The sequence below is a fragment of the Cyphomyrmex costatus genome, unplaced genomic scaffold (genome assembly GCF_001594065.2).
Source record: "Cyphomyrmex costatus isolate MS0001 unplaced genomic scaffold, Ccosl1.0 scaffold164, whole genome shotgun sequence".
In the NCBI taxonomy this organism is placed as follows: Eukaryota; Metazoa; Arthropoda; class Insecta; order Hymenoptera; family Formicidae; genus Cyphomyrmex; species Cyphomyrmex costatus.
Genome location: NW_017275653.1, coordinates 1,382,422 through 1,403,401, shown reverse-complemented (window position 1 = coordinate 1,403,401; position 20,980 = coordinate 1,382,422). Strand labels below are relative to the sequence as shown.

The 20,980-nt window shown below is 30.4% G+C and overlaps 3 protein-coding genes across 3 annotated transcripts; 2 read left to right on the top strand and 1 right to left on the bottom strand.

The window, feature by feature from the left end:
• Positions 1 to 10: 10 nt before the first annotated feature.
• LOC108771717 (WD repeat, SAM and U-box domain-containing protein 1) lies at positions 11 to 5,547 on the top strand. Its single transcript, XM_018537076.1, has 17 exons — positions 11 to 117; positions 218 to 389; positions 1,055 to 1,200; positions 1,389 to 1,615; positions 1,705 to 1,943; positions 2,031 to 2,121; positions 2,199 to 2,308; positions 2,368 to 2,510; positions 2,587 to 2,779; positions 2,850 to 2,995; positions 3,323 to 3,534; positions 3,646 to 3,911; positions 3,993 to 4,083; positions 4,309 to 4,403; positions 4,501 to 4,662; positions 4,747 to 4,891; positions 5,116 to 5,547. The coding sequence occupies exons 1-17, from the start codon at positions 11 to 13 to the stop codon at positions 5,274 to 5,276; spliced, it is 2,706 nt and encodes a 901-aa protein (XP_018392578.1). The 3' UTR covers positions 5,277 to 5,547.
• A 2,978-nt stretch (positions 5,548 to 8,525) lies between these two features.
• Positions 8,526 to 12,209, bottom strand: LOC108771646 (thiamine transporter 1). The gene is made up of 6 exons (XM_018536987.1): positions 12,087 to 12,209; positions 11,624 to 12,008; positions 10,325 to 10,729; positions 9,340 to 9,532; positions 8,710 to 8,845; positions 8,526 to 8,636 (listed from the first exon to the last, which is right to left on the bottom strand). The coding sequence occupies exons 1-6, from the start codon at positions 12,207 to 12,209 to the stop codon at positions 8,526 to 8,528; spliced, it is 1,353 nt and encodes a 450-aa protein (XP_018392489.1).
• Positions 12,210 to 15,737: 3,528 nt separating this feature from the next.
• LOC108771749 (protein abrupt) lies at positions 15,738 to 19,943 on the top strand. The gene is made up of 3 exons (XM_018537113.1): positions 15,738 to 16,032; positions 16,543 to 16,719; positions 19,235 to 19,943. Exons 1-3 carry the CDS (start codon positions 15,814 to 15,816, stop codon positions 19,904 to 19,906), a joined length of 1,068 nt encoding a protein of 355 aa, XP_018392615.1. The 5' UTR covers positions 15,738 to 15,813; the 3' UTR covers positions 19,907 to 19,943.
• Positions 19,944 to 20,980: the final 1,037 nt, after the last annotated feature.

Sequence of the window (20,980 nt, the reverse complement as noted above, 5' to 3'; positions counted from 1 at the left end):
CTGAAGAAACATGACTGCCATAGGCGACGTGCAAGCCTTGCAGACTTTGACAGTTTATACCAGCGATGTAAACAGTGTCGATTTCGCCGGTGATTGTGTTCTGGTAACGGGATCCGGGTAAATATATCGATTATTGATATGCACACATTTCCACGGTGTGCTGGGTTTTCGCTGTACATTAAACGATCAGAATAATTTTCTCTCTTTTAACACGCAGGGACAAACGCGTCCGGGTTTGGGAATGGCAGCCTGGCAGTGGCTACGTGGAGGCTTACTTTTCACCCCTAATGGGGCACAAGTATGGTGTGACTTCAGTCAAGGTCAGCCCCCAGTCTACGATGTTAGCCACCTCCAGCATAGACGGTACCACGCTGCTCTGGAACTTGCGTGTAGGTTTAAAAATATTGAAAAATACAATCACGTTTTGTAACACGATTAATGAATTTCATTGTGTATCATTAATCTTTGAAATTACAAACATTAATGGTATACAATGAATTTTTTGTATATATATATAGGTATCTATATACAAAAGTTAAAGCAAGTTATTATTGTTGTTTACCTCGTATCCGTACAAATAATGATAATTTAAAAAATAGAATTTCCTGGTGAATATTTTTTATATGATTTTTAAAGATTTTTTAATATAAATTTCAGAATTTTTTAAAATTTCTGAAAATTTTATAATTTTTTAAAAAATTTCTTAGAGTTTTTATACAAATTGGAACGTTTTTCAGAAAAGTATCGAGAAATCTATATCTTTTCTATAATTCACTTATGTGAACTTTGAAATATTCTAAGATTTCCTTATTCTATAATTTCTGAAATCTAAAAATGTTTAATGATTTTTAGAAATTATAAAGTGAGAAATTTTATATGAAAAATTTTAAAGAAAGATGTAAACTTTTTCAGTCCTACTTCTGAAAAATTCCAATTTATAAAAACTGATGAAAATTTTCATTAAGATCGTTTTACGTAAAAAATGACGTAAAGTCTAAAATTATAAATCATGTTTTATAGTGATTATTATCTTGGGTTAATGTAAATTTCATAGACGGGGACGAAGATACATACTATGGTACAAGTAGGCGGTGAGGCGGTGAGAGTCTGCAGATTTTCGCCGGATTCTACATTACTCGCAACCGCTGGGGATAACGGGCAAGTTTGTATCTGGGATTTGGTTCATCGTAATTTAATCAGGCAAGATCTTTTACAAAAGATACACATAATGTTCTTTTTTCATAAAAAGTTCAATGAAAATTAAGTACACATGTTCTTGTAATTCTTCTAATCCTTTCTTTTACAAAGTAATATTAGTCCTTTAATTCTTAATGTTTTAATTTGCATTTCGATTAAAATACAATAAGGCGTATTATCTCGATTTGTAGATGTTTTCACAAGCACGAGGGTGCTGTGCAAAGCCTATCCTTTTCACCGGATTCGAGCTGGCTGATTACTTCATGCACGTTGGGTGTCCTAAAGCTGTTTTCCACTGCCGAACTGATCGACACTTGTACCTCTAGCAATCAAGACATCGCCGAACTCGTCTCGATTGATGATGCTCACGATATGGGAGTGGTTTGCTGCGACTTCTCGACGTTCCAAGAAGTCACATGTACGTAGGCATTGTAGATCTATTTACTAATTTCAATAAATAGAAAAGATGAGAATTGCTGTACACGATAAATAACATTATTATCGCAGGTAATGAGCCGTATACCAAGCTTTATCAATTGGTTTCTTGCGGTAACGACCACGACGTGAAGTTGTGGGAAGTCACAGTGAGCCAAAATAAATGCGAGGCTCAACCCTCTACTGCCACTGTACAGCTTTGCAGAGTGATGGAAAAGCACAGCAGTGCCTTAACTTGCGTCCGTTTCAGCAGCAACGGATTACATATTGCCAGCTGTGGCCTCGATAAAACGGCAGTAATTTGGGAGGCGGTAAGAAACTTGTCTTGGAGGAAAGATCAACTATCCAAACCGAATTTTTATTAATTTTTAATTTAATATTTTTTAATTTAACTTTAGAGCTCAGGAAAAATTGTGACGATAGTATCTGGTCACAATAGATATATAGCTTGCTGCGCTTTCTCACGCGACGGAAGCTTATTAGCGACAGGTAATACTTTTTGTACGAGTATTTCCGAAAAAGTTTATGATTTGTTTCATGGTAATTGGCATTTAATATAATTATAGGCTCTAACGATAAATCTGTAATTGCATGGGATTTGACGGGGAACTTAACTATCGATTCGGAACTCTCGAAAAATGTTGGAACAAAGTGGTTCGTGAATGACCCTGAAAAAGTAAGTTAATAAATGATAATTTCAACAAAAAATAACATTAACGAGATTCTCCATTTTAGAGTACCATACACGAACATGATCTAATGAAAAATGTAGAGACACACGCTAATGAAGCAAGATTGATTCAAAGATTGGAAGAACACAACGGTGCGGTAAACAGCGTTGCCTTCCATGGAAATAATCTTTTAGCCTCAGCATCAGGGTAAGTCTTTGAAACTATAATCCCCTCTTTCCCAGTGACGCAATTATGTATAATAATTTTTTATTTTCATTTGTAGTGATAAATTAGTGCGCATTTGGAGCATCGAAACGGAAGAGGAGGATGGGGAGGAAGTTATTAAAATACATGAAAAATCATTCAGTCCACTCGACGCTCATACCTACAGCGTCAATTATGTGGAATTTAGCCCGTGCGGTTCAATGCTTGCCTCCTGTTCTCTCGATGGAACAACTTTAGTTTGGAATACAGAAGTAACGATTGTTTCTTTGCGAATAGCATCGTATTTTTAATTTCTTACTAACGACAGTTTTCTATTAATAGACCGGAGATCAAGCAAAATCCTCTTTTGTCAATTCTGGGACAGGCATTCGCGTATGTCGGTGGTCGCCTGACGGCACGAAGATTGCCACCGCTGGTGACGATGAGAAGACAACGTTATGGGACATAGAAACTATGGATCAGTTGCAGTGCGTAATATATATACGTCAATATAATAGAACAAATTAATATACATATACTTACATAGAATATATTATAAATTTATAAAGAATTAAAAACTTAGTAAGATTTATAAAATAAAATTTTTTTGAAAATTAGAATCTTAAATGAAAATACAGACTTTGATAAAGTCTAAATTTTGAGTTACAAATATACATATAAGTATCTAAGATAATTTTTTGTGCCGTAAATATATATAATTTAATCTTTTGCAAGTGTAACTCAATACACTTTTTTTTTTCTATATTTATAAGTAGTTAACAATAATTAACAATAATCATTAGGCAATTTTACAGTGTCTTCGAGGGTCATGCTGACTCGATATTGGCCATTGCGTTTACGCATGATTCGCGATACTTAGTAACCGCGTGTAACGAAGGCACCTGGCGTCTCTTCGATACTCTGGATGAGAAAAATGGTTCCGAAGCATTGATGGTTTGTGACGCGAGTCACGATCTGGGTGTCCAAGGATGTGACTTTAGCCCTACTCCATGCTCTTTGATGTGCAGTTCATGTAATAATACTATTCTATAATAATTATTATTACTTTTAATCCTTAGGCACAAATTATCTTACAGAAATCTTTATTAAATAATGCAAAATCAACGACTGTTTGCAGCAAGGGACACAGACGTAAACCAGCAAATATATTTATTGGCAACGTGCGGCAACGATTCGTTAGTTAAACTATGGCATATAATTATTCCAAACGATTCATTATCCGATTCGGATAGTGCTAGATCGAGCAACATCAGAAAGCGTTACAAGGAGAAGAAGTCTTTAACCGGACACGGTGGAAATGTAATGTGTGTTCGTTTCTCACCCGTCCACGGAGAAGTTATAGGAAGCGTCGCCACTGATAGAACAGCTCGTATATGGAGCGTGGTAAGCAACCAAGGCAATTATGCTTGATATAAAATATATAAGAACTTTTTCATAAAAATCGATATGTTTATGCGCTTTCAGTTTTCCGGAAGTTGTTTATATGTTCTGGAGGATCACGATAGTCTTGTTACGTCTTGCGCATTTTCCGAGGACACGTCATTCTTCGCTACAGGTTTTGAACTGTTTTATGACTCATATCTGTTATAATACAATATTATAAATTTGTATACATATAGTATATTCGACTATCAAGTTGTTCTTATATAAGTTTATATTGCGAATTTTTTTTCTATAAATTCTACAAATTTTAAGCTCAATTAAACATTTATTCAGAATTTATTTATCGTTACATTTCGTATAATCAATATCATTTTACTGTTAATAATAATTTTCTTAGGTGCGTTGGACAAAACTGTCTTGGTTTGGAAAGTGCCTCAGCAATTGGTGTCACAAAGTAATTTGATGGATAGCTTGAGAAACAAGAAGAAGAGGGTCAGTAATGAAACAAATCAGTTTTAAATTATGCGAAACGAACGAAACATGCGTGCGCAATAAATTGAATAATATTTGATAAAATTTTGTTATTTAGGTTGCGGATTGGAAACTATACGACACTTTGAAATGGTTAAACGACATTGAATTATCTAGATTGTCCAGGAAAATGCTTGCTTTGGGACTGACAGGACGACATTTGCTTTCCGTATCAGAAAATGAACTAATATCTCGATTGGAACTTGAAGATGACGAAGAGGTACGGTGCATAATATTATGATGATTCTATCCAGCTCATTATATCGAATTCCATATAAACTCTTACAATACAAAATCTTTATAGGCTATGGAAATATTAAAGAAGCAATTATATTGGTTGAAGCGTGAAGATTGCAACGTCATGGAGAATATAGACGAGTCTGAGATTCCTCATGAATTTTTGTGTCCTATAACGCATGAAATAATGAAGGAACCTGTGCAGTGCTCAGGTAAAAATTTTTTACTCGGTAACGAGTAACTGTAACTAGTTATTTTTAAAAAGTAACTTTCCATTCCCTGAAATTTAATTGTGCACAATTATTTCTAGATGGATTTACTTATGAGAGAGCAGCTATAAATGAATGGTTCTTATCACAAAGAATCACTTCCTTATTAGAAAATATTTCGATAAATCTGTCTTGATAAAAATTTAATTGTGTACAATTATTTCTAGATGGATTTACTTATGAGAGAGCAGCTATAAATGAATGGTTTCTATGTGGAAAATATACTAGTCCAATGACGAACGAACCGTTGCACGATACTTCCTTTACTTCGAATTTTGCACTCAGAAACGCTATACTCACTCTACTTCACGGAGAAGGACCACAATAGTAATGGCATTTTACATATTTACGGAAAGAAAAGAAAAAAGAACAGTGCACGCGTTGATAATTTATGATACATCAAGCACTTATATTCTACGATACGTTATACGTTCAAAGATTCAGTGGTTTTAACGCAATAAAATTCGTTCTTTTTACAAGAATCGAAAAAAATTTGAACATCGATTGGTATCTGCGGACCAATTAAACACATGTAAAAATATAAAAAACTTACAATTAATAGATTTCATATTCAAAAATAACCGCGAAAGGATACCGCGTGAAGCCGTAGGAAGGAAGTTACAATTCTTAATCTTTTAATAATGCTCGTTTCTACTAATGTAGTTTAATTTTAATTTTAATTTTAATTTCGGTTCCACTATATTCATCTTTTCTAGTTCTAAGAATTACAAAAAGGATGAAGAATAAGTTGAACCCCGAGATTGAAGTTAACTTACATTGGTAGAAATTTAGAGGACTTTGAAATTAGAATTATTGGAGATATGCTTAGAGAGAACACGTTTTAATAATAATTAAGTAGCATTTGTCATAACTTTTATCGAGAAGCGGTATATGTATCTAATAATTGCCGATCGACACACATTATCGATATTGGGAAACAAAGTATAGGAATGAATATTGTAAAAAGATTTCCGAATATTCGATGATATAGCACGTGTACAATGCACGTAATAATCCAGATACCTGATGCAAAGCAACAAGTACAAGTTTACAAAAAGTTTATGGACAATCTTCGAGATTTACAGATATAGTGGAGGCGCTGGTCTAATATCAAATATTATACAGAGTAATCGAACGTATATACATAATATACATGTAGCTAGAAACATATCGAGTATACACGGATTTTATATCGGTTCTAGACATAAATAGAATTTATAAGTTCTCGAATTGAGGGTGCGGTCGAGTTGCCACTACGAATGCTTTGAAGCATTTGATTGACCAATCAAAAGAAAGAATTTTACAAATTGACCAATCAAGAAACGCTTCAAAGCATTCGTAGTGGCAACTCGACCGCACCCTGAGTCGAACATGGCGTAAGTTTTTTATCGCTCTCTTTTATATCTCCATTCCAAAGTTTTTATAATTCAAATATTCAGCGTTTTCTCGGTCAAAGATTCTTGTGTTACCGAATGAAAAGTTCATGATTTTGCAGGTATAAGGCATTCTTGATATTAATATTAATATTAATATTACAGCTATAAATTTTGGGTCTGAGATTGCATTGATAGGTTTAACTTGCATAAAAAAAAGGATATTTAGGATTATTTAGTGTCGAAGAAAATTTCCGTAGCTTTTTCTTTGGATACTAAAATGATTCTAAAACGATTTTCTGCTAAGATACAAAGTTGCAAATATTTATCTTATAATTGTTGGGACTTTTAAGTAATATGAAAACAATTGAAAACTAAGTTTTCAATTCAGTATAAATAATAAAAATTTTGCGTGTTGTAAACACATTTTAGAATGAATACAGTAGTATAGAAATATTTGTGCCTAACGAAGAGGGAGTTATCGTATTTCTCGAGATACTAAAGAAGCATTTCGATTTTCCAATCTATATAGCATTATTGTATTTCAATATTTCATCAATACTTATTTTCTGAAATATAACTTTGTAATATATTACAGAAATATATTTAACGTATATGATTTGCGTGCAATAAGAACATTATACTTTCTATTTACAAATATTAAACTCGTGCAATATATTAATTATTGATATATTTTATTTATTTGTAGCACTGATATATCTAATAAAGAAAAGTTTTTTTTTAATGTTAATCGATTCAATTGTTATACATATATATATTTATATATATATATATAGCAAGCACAGAGTGCTTGTATGTGAGTTATTATTAATTGTCGTAAATACTGTGGACTTTGTTATACACTTTTTAGAAATCGACGATATGAATATAAATAGCTATAATCATACTATAATCATTTTATAATATCGTACTAACTCTTATAATAGTCTTAAGTGTTATAAATAACAATTACGAAAACTATATATAAAATTGTAACAGACAAGATATACATGCGTGTATCGCTTGAAGGAACGTAACCGTCGATTTATTTCTCTTTCTGAGAAATTAGTCATAGGTGATTAAAAAAACTCAATCGTTTCTAATTAGCGTTTACGCACACAGGTTTTTACATAATTTTTACGAATTTTTGATCACTCATTACGAACACGGTTTTGTAATTGTATATCTTCAAATTGTCACTGGAATTCAAAGTCTGTATTTCTGTGATATAATTGAGAAATCGTTTCAAACTTGTTGTATATTGGAAGAATGCAATTTTTAATGTATCGCGATCGAGAATAACACGTTTAAAATCGCGATATCAAGGAAAGTCCGACGCAATCGAGCTTGAGTGTTAAGCGATTTTACAATTGTAATAAGCGTCATTTTTCTGTAGCTATATACAAATAATAAAATCGATAATATAATATCAATCAAGATAGACGGTTATGTATGAACCTTACAATTATACATATATAGATTAGTTCTTGGTTTTGTCTTTATTTCGTATACTTCCACCAATAAAATGCATATATAAATAATATTCAATCTACATACATATTTTTTAATCAAAAGATAAGTATCATTAAATTAATATGCAATAAGATTGTAATGTCATAGACGTCCATAGTATATATTTATTACTACAATTAATCAATCTCTTTAAAAACATTTATTGTAAAAAATATATCTCTTTTTATAAATAAAATCTAACGAATGATAATCTGTATTTTACAGTGCATATACTCATGCTGTTGGCAGTCTGTCGATATTATCGATAAAGGATGAGCGATTCTTATGTCTGTTCAAGATAAAAATCATTTAAAAAATTGATAAAAATCCGTTCTTCTATTTTGATCGATTTGTCATGATCTTTTCTATCAAAATTCTTGTATTCTATCAAAATAATTGTTTCGAATCTCCTTCGAACGAGTCCAAGTAAAATATCTATAAAACTTTATTGTTGATTTCAACAAAATTCGTTACTATTAGAGAATTCAAAATTGGTCTGATTCTATATTGTATTTTATTCCTGAAAAATAAAAAATTTCTGATTTATAAATTAATTCGTACTATAATTTTTATTTGAAATAAAAACAGTTTACACAGCGCGCATTTCGTTGAATCTAATAAAAGTTTATTTAGTGATATATACTGTTTTATTGATATATATATATATATATATATATACTGCGGAGAAAAAACTATCTTATTTGCAGTTGAGTCATGTTTCGACGATATCGCTGAATGTTGATTATACTCAATACTAAGTATATCACAGCTAAGACCATAAAATAGCCACTATAGACATAAAACTAAAAAGAAAAGACTATCATATTATTGGCAAATATATATACAAATTTGGTGCATTATCAGCATAATTCTTACCTGTTGTCTGATATTTAACATAATCGTATTGATGACTATAAATGTCAGCAAACTTTGCATTAATAATGCGAGAAATATATTCACGCCGAATATTAAGCCGTGACTATCCTCAGATATACATTTAGCGACTTCAAAGCTATGAACAAACAAGAACAAAATACTTAATTTTTTATGCGCAATTTTGTTAAAAAAGATATTACAATCTTCAATAATATTTATATTTCGCAAGAAACAAAAAGCTAGAATGAAAACATTTTGATTTAATAATAAAAATAAAAACTATTTTAATCCTCTTATTTTTAAATATACATTGACTTCTTTATAAATTATTCTTATTTAATTTTTCAAACAAGAACATATAAACAAAATATTCTAACAATATACATATATGTATATGTACATATCCCTCTATATGTACAATATAATATATAATGTAAAGTATTAACGCTTTAATAAAACCTCTACTGTTTTTTTCCTCTCTCTCTTTCTCTCTCTCTCTCTTGGAAGAAGAAATTTATTGACAATGATCAAATTATATTTTCATTATAAATCTCATCTTTTGATATTAATATCGTGTTATATATTTTGTATTATTATTTACTAATTATATTAATTATGTGAAAAATTTACCTTGCGACAGTGACCATGGTATGATAAATTACACCAAATATGATATAACCGACATATAAAATCTGTATATTATAACTGTAAGAAGATATCAATAGTATAGAGCCTTCTAAAAATGCAAATACGGAACACAATATGTCTCCTAATAAATTCCAGTTTAATCGTAGTTTTCCTACACAGAATACGCTTATTGAACCTGAGAAAAAATTTATAAAAAATTACTCTTTAGAAAAATTTATCTAATGTATACTAAGTAAATTATTAAATGTAATAAGTGAATTAAATTAGTCCTTTAATTACGCTAAATATTTGATTATTATTAGATATTTAATTTGCTTTAAATTTTATTTTAAAATTTGAAGGAAATAAGAATTTAATTTTGTATCTTATACATCAATTTGAATATATATTAAATATAATTCTCATATACTTTATTCACATTTTTCATTCAATTAATAAGTAATACTTTTGTTTACAGTCGTAAATCTGTTTTATATAAAAATATTTTTAAGTACATTATGCAAATAATTTAGGTTAAATGTTTCAATAAAATGTTTGAATTATAGTAAAAAAAAAAAATGGATTTTGGAGGCTCAAAATAAGAGACAATAGTGCCTTTTAATTTTTGAACATGGCCGGAGATACTACCGCGTCTCCTGATGTATCCAGATAATAATTCGTGAGAGCTCATATATTAAATTACCCTCATGTATGATTATCGTGCGTGCAAAAATGTCATCACGTCACCCGTGATCACAGGTCTCATCTCACATTTTACAATATGTGGAGGCACAAGTGCGAACATAATTTTGTGAAAAAAAATGTGCAAACATATTTATGCATAAACAAAAGATAATCTGTTCACAAATAGCTATGCATTTTAAAATGTCACTTGTCTTTCGTTCCAATTTCATATTTCAATTTGATGAAATAACATGTTTAAATAACATGTGATTGTTTCGTTAAGAAATGCTTTTAATTCTCTTACCTACAATGGCGTATGCAAAATCCACAGCCCCATTGTAAATCCTATCGCCCGGCTTCACCGCAGTTTGCCACAACAATTGTGAATAAGTGGCAACCATAAGATATCCACAAGTAGATAAAGCCCACCAGGCCGACCATTTAATCACACGATAGTTAGAGTAAGCTAACACGAAATGTTTCCACAACAGTGTATACGCGTTCCTGATCTTATAAAATGTATCTGACTTCGTTTTGCTATTTTTGTCGCACAATTTTCGTGAATTACTTAGTTGTTGTGATTGATCGATCGCATATTCAATAGACGCTGGATTTTCTTCATCAAGGGAAACGCGATTAATGCGATGAAAATAAATTGACTGACCCACAGCAGGTAAGAAGAGTGACCAGACTGTCGCAATGCTAATGGCTAGAAATTAAATTACATCCCGCGTAAAAGTATTATACTACACATAACGTAATAATTATAAAAATATATACACGAAAATATGTTTTATATTCTGTGTCATATTAAATGTACATAAAATGTTACATAAAATTAAATAAAAAGCTATCCTAATCTTTTTCCTAATTAATTGAACAATTGTTTATAATCAGCTAGTTTATTTAATTATTTTATTATTTGTAAAATTTTATATAATATATTTAAATAATATAATAAGTACTTCAAATTTATATACCCAGACAGCACACAACATCTAGACTTGGTTTCAATCTGGTCCATACGTCCATGGATTTAGTACGAATGTTTTAAAAACGTACGTTATTCAACGTATAAAGTATGTTTACATTTGAACATTTAAAAAATGTTTATCTCATGCAAAAAATTTTCTAAGTCTGCTTGTGACGTATTGCTTTCGTTGACTTGCGAGGTGAAAATTTTTTTATGATCGCACGAGGAGTTTTACTTTTGATATCTCCGGTAACGCGAAAATTTATTAAATTAAAGCTTAATTCAGATATGCAACAAGCGACAAGCAACAATAGCTTGCTGCTCGCAATCATAATAGTTAGGAATCATTTTGCTTTCAGTGTGCAAATTTGTCTGGATTGTGGTCAAAAATTTGTTTAATATATTAATTTAGTCCAGTTTTAGTCCATTGCATCCTAAAATGGACGTTTTTAAGAAGTCCAAAATGGTAACACTGGATATTTTTAAAACGTTTTTAAAATATCCATGGATCTAATCTGGATGTTTTTAATATGTCCAAACGTCCAACATGTACGTTTTAAATACATTTTTTAAACATTACTGTACTGTCTGGGTAACTTCATAATTAAATTTTAACTTATATACATATACCTGAAAGAGTTAAATAATTGAGTTGATGATAACCTAACAAATCGAAGGAAGCTGTTAACTGAGCTACGAAGCCGGATATACTGCGCCCAAATAAAGAAGCCCCTTTAGTGTGACTCGTGACTTCTTGGTAGTGTGTTTTATCTACTTGAGCATATATATAAGTATAATAAGCCACTTCAGCAGACATAAACAGGCCGAAAAAAAATTTTGCAATCTGTAAAACAAGTACGATATGTCCAAGTATTATCAGAAGAAAAGTTACAGTACCAGACAGCCCACAGAGTATTATGATCGGTTTGTATCTGATAAAATCTGTGATTAGGAACATAAGTATTAATGTTGATAAGTAACTATATGTAGTTACAGGATAGATCTCATGATTGACCTGAAAAATAAACATGTTTTACATATTATTTAAAAATTAAACACTTAATTGTTAAATTAATTACTTCACTAAACGAACTTCGTTTGCTGTAAAATTTTTCCACGGCCCAGTCAAATAATCGGTCAGAAACGATTCAGAAGGTCGAAAATCTTTAAAACATCCAAACATGCATAAAATAAATGAGACCTTCAACCAATGCATGTTTCATAAATATATATTTTTACTTTTAATAAATTATATGTCAACAAGTTTAAAAAAAATGTTAATATCTGCAAGAATGGAGAGAGTATTAATTTGTTTAATATATTTAATATATAATAAAATACAATTAATTTAAAAATAAATAATATATACTTCAAATTTTTACTTAATAAGTGCTATTGTAAAAATAATACGTACGTATATTGGATAACGTGTGTATTTTAAAGATAAATTATTATCATTTCGTGCGTTCGGCTCATATAGGTTTCTGTATGTAAAAATTACCAACTCACAGAAATTCAAAAGATAATATAGTGACTTCTTAAAAGCTATAGATATTTTAAGCTTTTATATAAAGTCCTGCCTGTTTTTACATTTACATTTTTATTCATTTTTAACGATATTACGGATGTTACTGTTTGAATTTTGAAGTTCATCATAGCGTTACAACTCTTTATTCTAAATTACATTTTAATATTGTTTTAATAATATTAAATAATTAATTATAATTTCCATTATAAATATAATATTCTATGTATTATTACCTGATATCCGTTAATATTATTTATGACAAAATGATATTCTGTAACCAGATAGTCTCACGTACGTTCCACAGAGTGACCACAGTATTATAACGCTCCTGTTATCTTCACTCAGGGTGCAAACCCATGCAGCGGAATAGCGTAACGCGGAACGAGAGCAGAACCAATAACGAGCATTCCGTGTTTCTAGAGAATCTCGTGATTGGTTCTACTCTCGTTCCGCGTTACGCTATTCCGCTGCATGGGTTTGCACCCTCATTGTACTGCACTTGTACTGTACATTTACAATACTTTCTTATTAGAGTCCTATCCAAATACTATGCCATCTATTACAATATGAAAAAAGTAGAAAAAGATACATACAACTCTATAAGACATTTGTTTAATTTATTTTTCACAGCTTCTTCTAATTCTTCTTCTAACTTTATCTTCCCTGCTTAAAATGTTCTATAGAAAAATATTTAAAACATTCTATAGTTTTTAATGAGCGTTTTGTAAATCAGTAAATCCCAATCCGCAATAGTTTTCTATTATTATACTCATAGAATCTTATTGATAACTGTAGAGCTTCTATAGTCGCTCTCGTGCGCTACTATAATAGAAACTATTAAAAACTATAAATACCTATACAAACTCTATATGTTCCTATAGTTTTTTATAGAAAATTTTAAGCAGGGTTTAGAACTATAAAATATAAACTAAAGAATAAGTTCGAGATTAAGTTAATTTGAATTATATTGTGAAATATTATTAGTGAAAACGAGAATAAGACGTAAATTCTCATCTCAATCTTTTTCTCCATGTATATATATATATGTGTGTGTGTGTGTGTGTGTGTGTGTGTGTGTATGTGTGTATTAAACAAAAATAAGAGTTTGTAGATAATTTTATCATACTAAAATAATAACAAAGTAAGCATTTCATTAACATGATTATATAATGATTGTTATTTGACACTCGAAAAAAGTGATTAGAAATGATATTGGAATTACATGTAACAAATTTTTTTGGGAGTCACTTTGTCGGTTCAACTTCTTTAGCTAATTATTTGTATTAATTTTATTAATTTTAATACGGATAAAATTATCTGTACTGTATTAGGCAGAATTATAAAATTTCTTTTATTGTTTCTATTATTTATTTCATATGAGAAAAAAGATTAGAGATGATAAATTATATTATAGAATAAATTTTTATTTCAGCAGATCAATTTGTTAAAATTTAAATTTGTTTTGAGCAAATTGATCGAATTGATCGTCGATTGAGTCAATTTCGAAATTGCCTTTCGACGATCATTTGAAAATTGCGTCAAATTTCAATTCGTTTCTGGGCAAGGTTGTCAAATTTTTAGTATCTTTTGCACTGCACCGCGCTACACTTTCTACACCTGTGTCGCCAATATAGCGCTAAAATAGTCCTCCAAAGTAGCTCAAAATCATTTATACTAAGCTGTATAGCCAATTAAACACCAAGTGAAATATGAATGTTTCACTTAGAAACGTCATTAGATAAAATTTGTCCACCAAGACGACACCTGAAATCGCTAAACTGGCAACTGTGTAAATAAATTCTAGGCAATGTCAAAAGGTGGCCATCAACTATGTGGTATGTGGTTTAGCGCATCTCTCATGATCGTGTGGCCCGCGCCAATCGCAGTTATGGCGCTCGCCAGATGAGAGGTCTGAGAGGGGCAGTTTTACGCTGAGAACGGTCGTTCGTGACGAACAACGTCCAACGATTTTCACGAGGTAAGGCACGACGCGGAGCTCTCGATCTCCCTGTCTCCCACAGGCGTGTCGATGCCTCGGCAGCCCTGTATCGGTATTATTCAGCTGTCCGCCGCGAGCTGTCGCGAATCGCGGGGACGCGACGGACGTCCTTTTCCTCCAGCCATACCTGAGTACAATAATAGATTTGGCTGGAACCTGCACAGAGCCTGATTAAATAAATAGTATTGTCTCCCTCTGTATCTCTCGGACTGGCGCCCCACTTCCCTTACGTTGCGATTTCGCGACGTAGATCTCCCTAAATTGTAAATCTCTTCCGAATCGAGCAGAAAGAAATCGCCTTTCACTCTGCAATTTCGTGGCTTTTATAACCTTTTACTCTGTACGACGATAAAACCGAATTGTTACGTGTCTGATTAATGTTTAATTTTCCGGAGCTGACGGTAGGTCTATTGGATTTAATTATAAATCTCTTTGCCATAAGTGTCAATTCAATTTTCTTCGTGTTACATCTGTGAATTTGGATTATTTCTATTATTAAAATATATTCAGAATTGATTCTTTTTTCTATAACAGTTTTGATTCCTTGAAATTAATTGGTACTTTTTGATTGATAGCGAATTTAATCGAATGCAATTAGTATGCACTGATGTATTTTAGAATTGTACACAAATTGATGTAAAAGTATGTATTTAGTATAAATTTAGAAACAATTTATACTTTAAAATCTTCAGTATATAATTTATTGTAGTGTTAGATAAAATATATGTATTTATAATTTGAAATATTTGTATTTCATTTTACATTCAAATTAAATCAGTGTATCAATGACTTTAATATCATATATACCAGTGTGCATTAATGTATTAAATCAAATTTGCTATTATATAAATTAAATAGATCTTACTGATTCACAATGTCAATAACTATAGCTACAAGTTTTTTAATTCTTTGATTGATCAATTACCTTATGCACAAATACAACTTTATCCCATAAAAACTGCATTTGCACATAATGTGATTAAGCAATGATGAATTAAAAAACTTGTCTTTCGTGATAAACTTTGACATTAGCTCCTGCAGTAATATCATTAGATGTGCATGAATACAAATATGAATTTGTGTATTATGAAATAAAATATCTATTGCAATGTTCTATTTGTCTGCAAAAGAACAATTTTGTATATATAAATCATGAAAATTTCATATGTTTTAAATTTATATATTTTGTTTGCTTAGATTTTCCTGTAAACTGGTGCTGTATTTTCTTTCCTTATGCAGTCATTGAGACTTAATTCTGGTAATTTTTCCTTTTATGAAACGTAATGTTTCAATATGGTGATCCTTTTTTTTCTTACAGTAAGCAGCGACATGGAAGGTCAACAGTTCTGTTTGCGGTGGCATAATTTTCAAAATACTCTCTTAAGCTCGTTGCCAAAGTTGCTCGATGGTGGTTATCTGACAGACGTTACGCTCAGCGCTGGTGGTAGACATATTCATGCTCACAGAATTATACTCTCTGCTTGTAGTTATTACTTTAAAGAACTGTTTAAGGTGTGTGTATTTATATGTATGTATAAAATTTAGGTATTTATATGTCTCAATTATTTTATGCAAGCTATGAAGATTTCATGTCTTTTAAATCTATATATTTTGTTTACTTATATTTTGCTGCCATCTGGTGTTCATTTCTTTCTTATGCAGACAGAATTAATCTCGATAATTTTTCCTTTTATGAAACATTTTGAGTAACATATCTATTTATTAACATCATAATAGATATATGAATGTTTTTACACTTTTTGAATCAGCTCTGTTCTAATCACAATATTATATTATTTTCATGCTTCTCTACTTGTTTGTTTTTTTATAAGTAACATCTGATACATACAAAAACAGAACTATTTTGAATAGTTAATTTGATTGCTTGAATAAGATAAATATAATGGATTTTTAAATTAATTTAAGCGGCGATATTAAGTCAATATTGTGTCGCTTATGTCAATCAAATGCATCTTAAAATTATATTAACAATAAGATAAGAATTTTATGAAAAATTTTTAGGACTTAAGCGCCTTGCAACATCCGGTCATTGTGCTGCCAGGCATGGAATATGCAAATCTGTGTGCTCTGGTCAAGTTTATGTATAATGGAGAAGTGAATATTTATCAAGAACAATTGCCTGCACTTTTAGCTATGGCTGATACATTGCACATTTGTGGACTAGCTGACATGGCTGGGGTAAGTGTTTTTTTGTCGTGGTTAAACGATATTAAAAAGATGTATAGTCTACTCTGAAGTATTAGAAAAGCTTGTGTAAAAAAAATTATGTTATACTCTGCATTTATATTGTATTTTCTGAATGTATTGTACTTTATCATTTTGAGCTTGTACTGTATTTTTGATATTAAAACTTTTGGCGTCATATAAGATACATAGTTGTGAAATTATTGTAAATAGAGTTTTTCGTCTTGATATAAAATATATAAAATAATAAAATATTTAATTTGTTTATTTTAGATATTACGTACTAATTTTATTTTTCTATTAATTAATTTTCGAATTACTGTAACTATTTGTATGTGAGACATAGAAATTATGAAAATATGATTTTCATTATTACTATTAAGTTTCGAAATCAGATGGAGTGCAAGCTTGCTAATTGTGCATATGAAATAAATAATATTGAGAAAGCTATAAATATGATATATATAACAATTTTACTACACTATATTCAGAAATAAAAACTGCCGTTTTCTTGTTATTACATTAATGGCGTGTTTTTTAATACTTAAGGTAATTAGCATGAATAATATTTAATCTTTTTAATACGCTTGTCCTCAAATGAAAATTTTTAATTGCTTATAACAAAGCATGGGTTTCTCAAACGCCGTTATACAGGAATATGACTCCCTCTAACAGTTTTTACTATTCCTTACGAATATATACTAAATATTTTTTATCTTTCACACACAAATATATCTATTGTAAATTTGCACAAAATAACTGTATTGTTGATACGCTCAACAATATAGCTAGTATATAATATACAGTTATACAAAACTTATGCAACATTTTCTATTAATAAGTTGCACCATTTTAAATCACAATGCATTTTTCTTTCACATTTCTTCTCCTTTTTTTCATTAACATTGATATACAACTGTTTATGCATTGTAATACTTGATTAATAGTATCTGTATACTCAATATAGCTCATAAATAATATTGCTTCTTAATGTCAATATATTATTTTACAATTTTTTTAAAACTGTAACACGTTACATATTAAAGATATTATATCTATGATCTAATATTTATATGCGATAGCAGTAAGTGTTGTAAGCATTTGTTAGAGTTGTAAGTAAATCTATTAGATAGAATTTGTTTTATCTGTAAATGATAAATTCCATATGTACATACCACAGCTTATTGTACATATAATTGTAAATGCTATCCTTGGAACATTTATGTCCAATCCCAATATATAAAAAGAGTATAGAATTGCCATAATATTGTCGAAGATCGCAGATAATTAATTTCTTTCGTACTTCAGCAGAACGGAGAACGAAGCAAAATTCGCGTTCGCTTGTTCCTTACTTAATGTTTTTATATTATCCTGATCGTGTTGTTTTGTTCAGGTTACTTAAACACATTCACTGTCGTTCCTCAAGAAGTACTTCACGAAGGAATTATACCGCTACACATATTATGTTCGTACATGCATCGAAGGAACGATAATGAATAAAAACGATATCCACGAGATCAAGATCGTTGTGTGTGTTGCAACTAAATGCAAGTGGATGCATCCCATGGAACCTTACCCCATAGAATGACTTTACAGGTATATCTAAAATAGCTTCTTCCATGAATCTCTAAATTACTAAAACTATATATTACCGAAGTTAGAACGGCGATTTCATACAACACTTATATTTTTTTCGCAGTACAATAATGCTTAACAGTTTAGTCAAGTGTGATGATAACAAACGTTTAGCACTAATTTGTTGATTCTAAAGATGTTATTAGCTATAAAGAAAGAAAGAAAATGCATGGAAACCTATAGACAAAATAATTTTTGAAAATAATTTTCAGAAATTGTCAACGATTTTATGTGCTAAACTGTTAGAACTCAATGATAACTCTTGACTAAATAGTTTTTTAAATAAAAAATTATACATTTTATTAGGAACACTTGGTATTATTTAACAAATGTATATTTCTAGAACAATATAAACAAAAAACAACGTCTTAAAAATTATCATGCTAAATATCCTTAAGTAATATATTCTAATATTGGTTTGAAGTAAATACGAATAAATTGCACATAAAAGATAATTAATGTGCAATGCATAACCTGTTGTATAGTATATATTTAAAATATATGATTTACCTTATTCTTTTCTTGAATTTTAAAAGATATGTTTACCATTGTATGTCATCAATATTCATATTCGAAAAAGTTAAAATACGTTCGTTTTATCGCGTTTTTTAATTATCGAAAGCAATTTGTATTTTTGTATAAATTTTTATAATATTAAAGTTACTTAATATTATAATGTATTATATTGTATTGTAATCTAACATACCTTTAATATAAATTCATAAAAGCATATGACGCCGCATAATTAATATATACATCTTTAAATTATACATTTAAAAAAATGTTGTGTTTAATAGTGTAGTGTTTTTAATGGAAAAATATATGATAATTATTTAATGTAATTTACATGATTATGCATGTCTTCTTATTTCAGAAAAATTCGAGACAGGATAACGACGTTTATGTACAGTCGCCAGTAATGCAACCTCAGGAAAGACTAAACGAAGAGATAGTAAAAACAGAGAAAGATAATGTAATAGCTCCTGGATCGTCAGAATCTGTATCATTGCCTAAAGTAATGGACAATTTAGAGGATGAGGAGTCTAACAATGATCAAGAAAGTATACCGTATTGCGTGAAGACGAAGCCCTATTATTCTATAAATGCGAAGTTAAACCAAAGGGAAAAAACGTCTGTTCCTGTTAATGTATCTACTAATAAGTATATCGATAGAGGCTATTCGGAAAACATAGTAGACGAGACAACGTCGATCATGGAAGATCAAGTCACTACAGAAGATTTAAAACCACCATCAGCCGTGTGGGATGCAAGTTTCAAATTGCTTGCGGCGTCTACACCTAGTAGAACTTCTCAGAGTTACAACAAATCCAGTGTCACTTGTCTTATTTGTGGTAAACAATTAAGTAATCAGTATAATTTGCGAGTACACATGGAGACGCATAGTAATAGCTCGTACAGCTGCACATCGTGTTCACATGTATCGCGATCACGAGATGCTCTCAGGAAACATGTATCCTACAGGCACCCAGTAGCTTCTCCTCAAAAACGTCCACGATATAGTACGTCAAAACCATCGATAATATGATGATAAAGTCACTATTGTGTTATTCTATATAGACATTTTAACCCTCGCTAGGATACCTTTCCATTAAAAGATATATGTCTGTTAAAAATTAAATGTTTTCGTTAAATTACAAAAAAAGAGATAGAAAAAATTTTAATAATTAAAAATAATTGAACATTGTTTTAGTTGGATTAGAGAATAATTTAGAATGTTTACCTATGCCTATTTATGGTAGATGGCAGATTATGAACATAATTGAATATATAAGAGCAGCGCTGGACTGATTAATGATAAGATAAGTTGTAATAACATCTTCGTTAAAGTGAGATCCCACGGCTCGTGGCTCGACATGGCTCGTGATCAATTTTGATTTGCCTAGGCACATTACACGATCAGTTTTAAAATTAATATAAAGGAAAAATTAAAATCATACGGCGCGCTGTAGGAACAGAATGCTCACCAAATAGAAAGAATTAACTATCACGCATCGTGTCACTCAACTTCTCTGATTGCATATAAATGTGCGAGAAGCTGTTTATTATTGCCAGTCGAGACATTTATTAAGAAACATGTTTTATTATATAAGTCGTAGTTTCGATAATTAAAAAATTGTCGAGTTTCTATAATTCATGAGTCAACAATGCAAGATGCTTTGTTGACTCACAAAGGTTTACGAGTTACGAACCACAAGCGATAACGAGCTATTCTGATCCCGGCGTGTATAGGTTTTCAAAGCTATGACGAGCAACTAGCCGTGGGATCCTACCTTTAAGTGTACAAAGTGTGATCATGTTCCTGAAGACCTTTAGTGTTCGAATTGTTATCGCTTTCTTGTTATTGTTATATCGTTTTAATAAAGACAAGTTAGATAAGTCGTGTGATTCTTATGTTAGTGGAAATGCAATATCTCTATATATGTGCAAAAATAAAAGTGCAGTAACCAAAGAGCTGCAAAATCTTAATTATGTGGAATGTGAACTATTCTACTAATAAAGTTGATACAAAAGGTGCAAAAGACATTGCAATATAATTTTTTAATCATATATCAAGAATTGTATTAAAAAATAATATACAATATTTTTTTGTAGACTACGA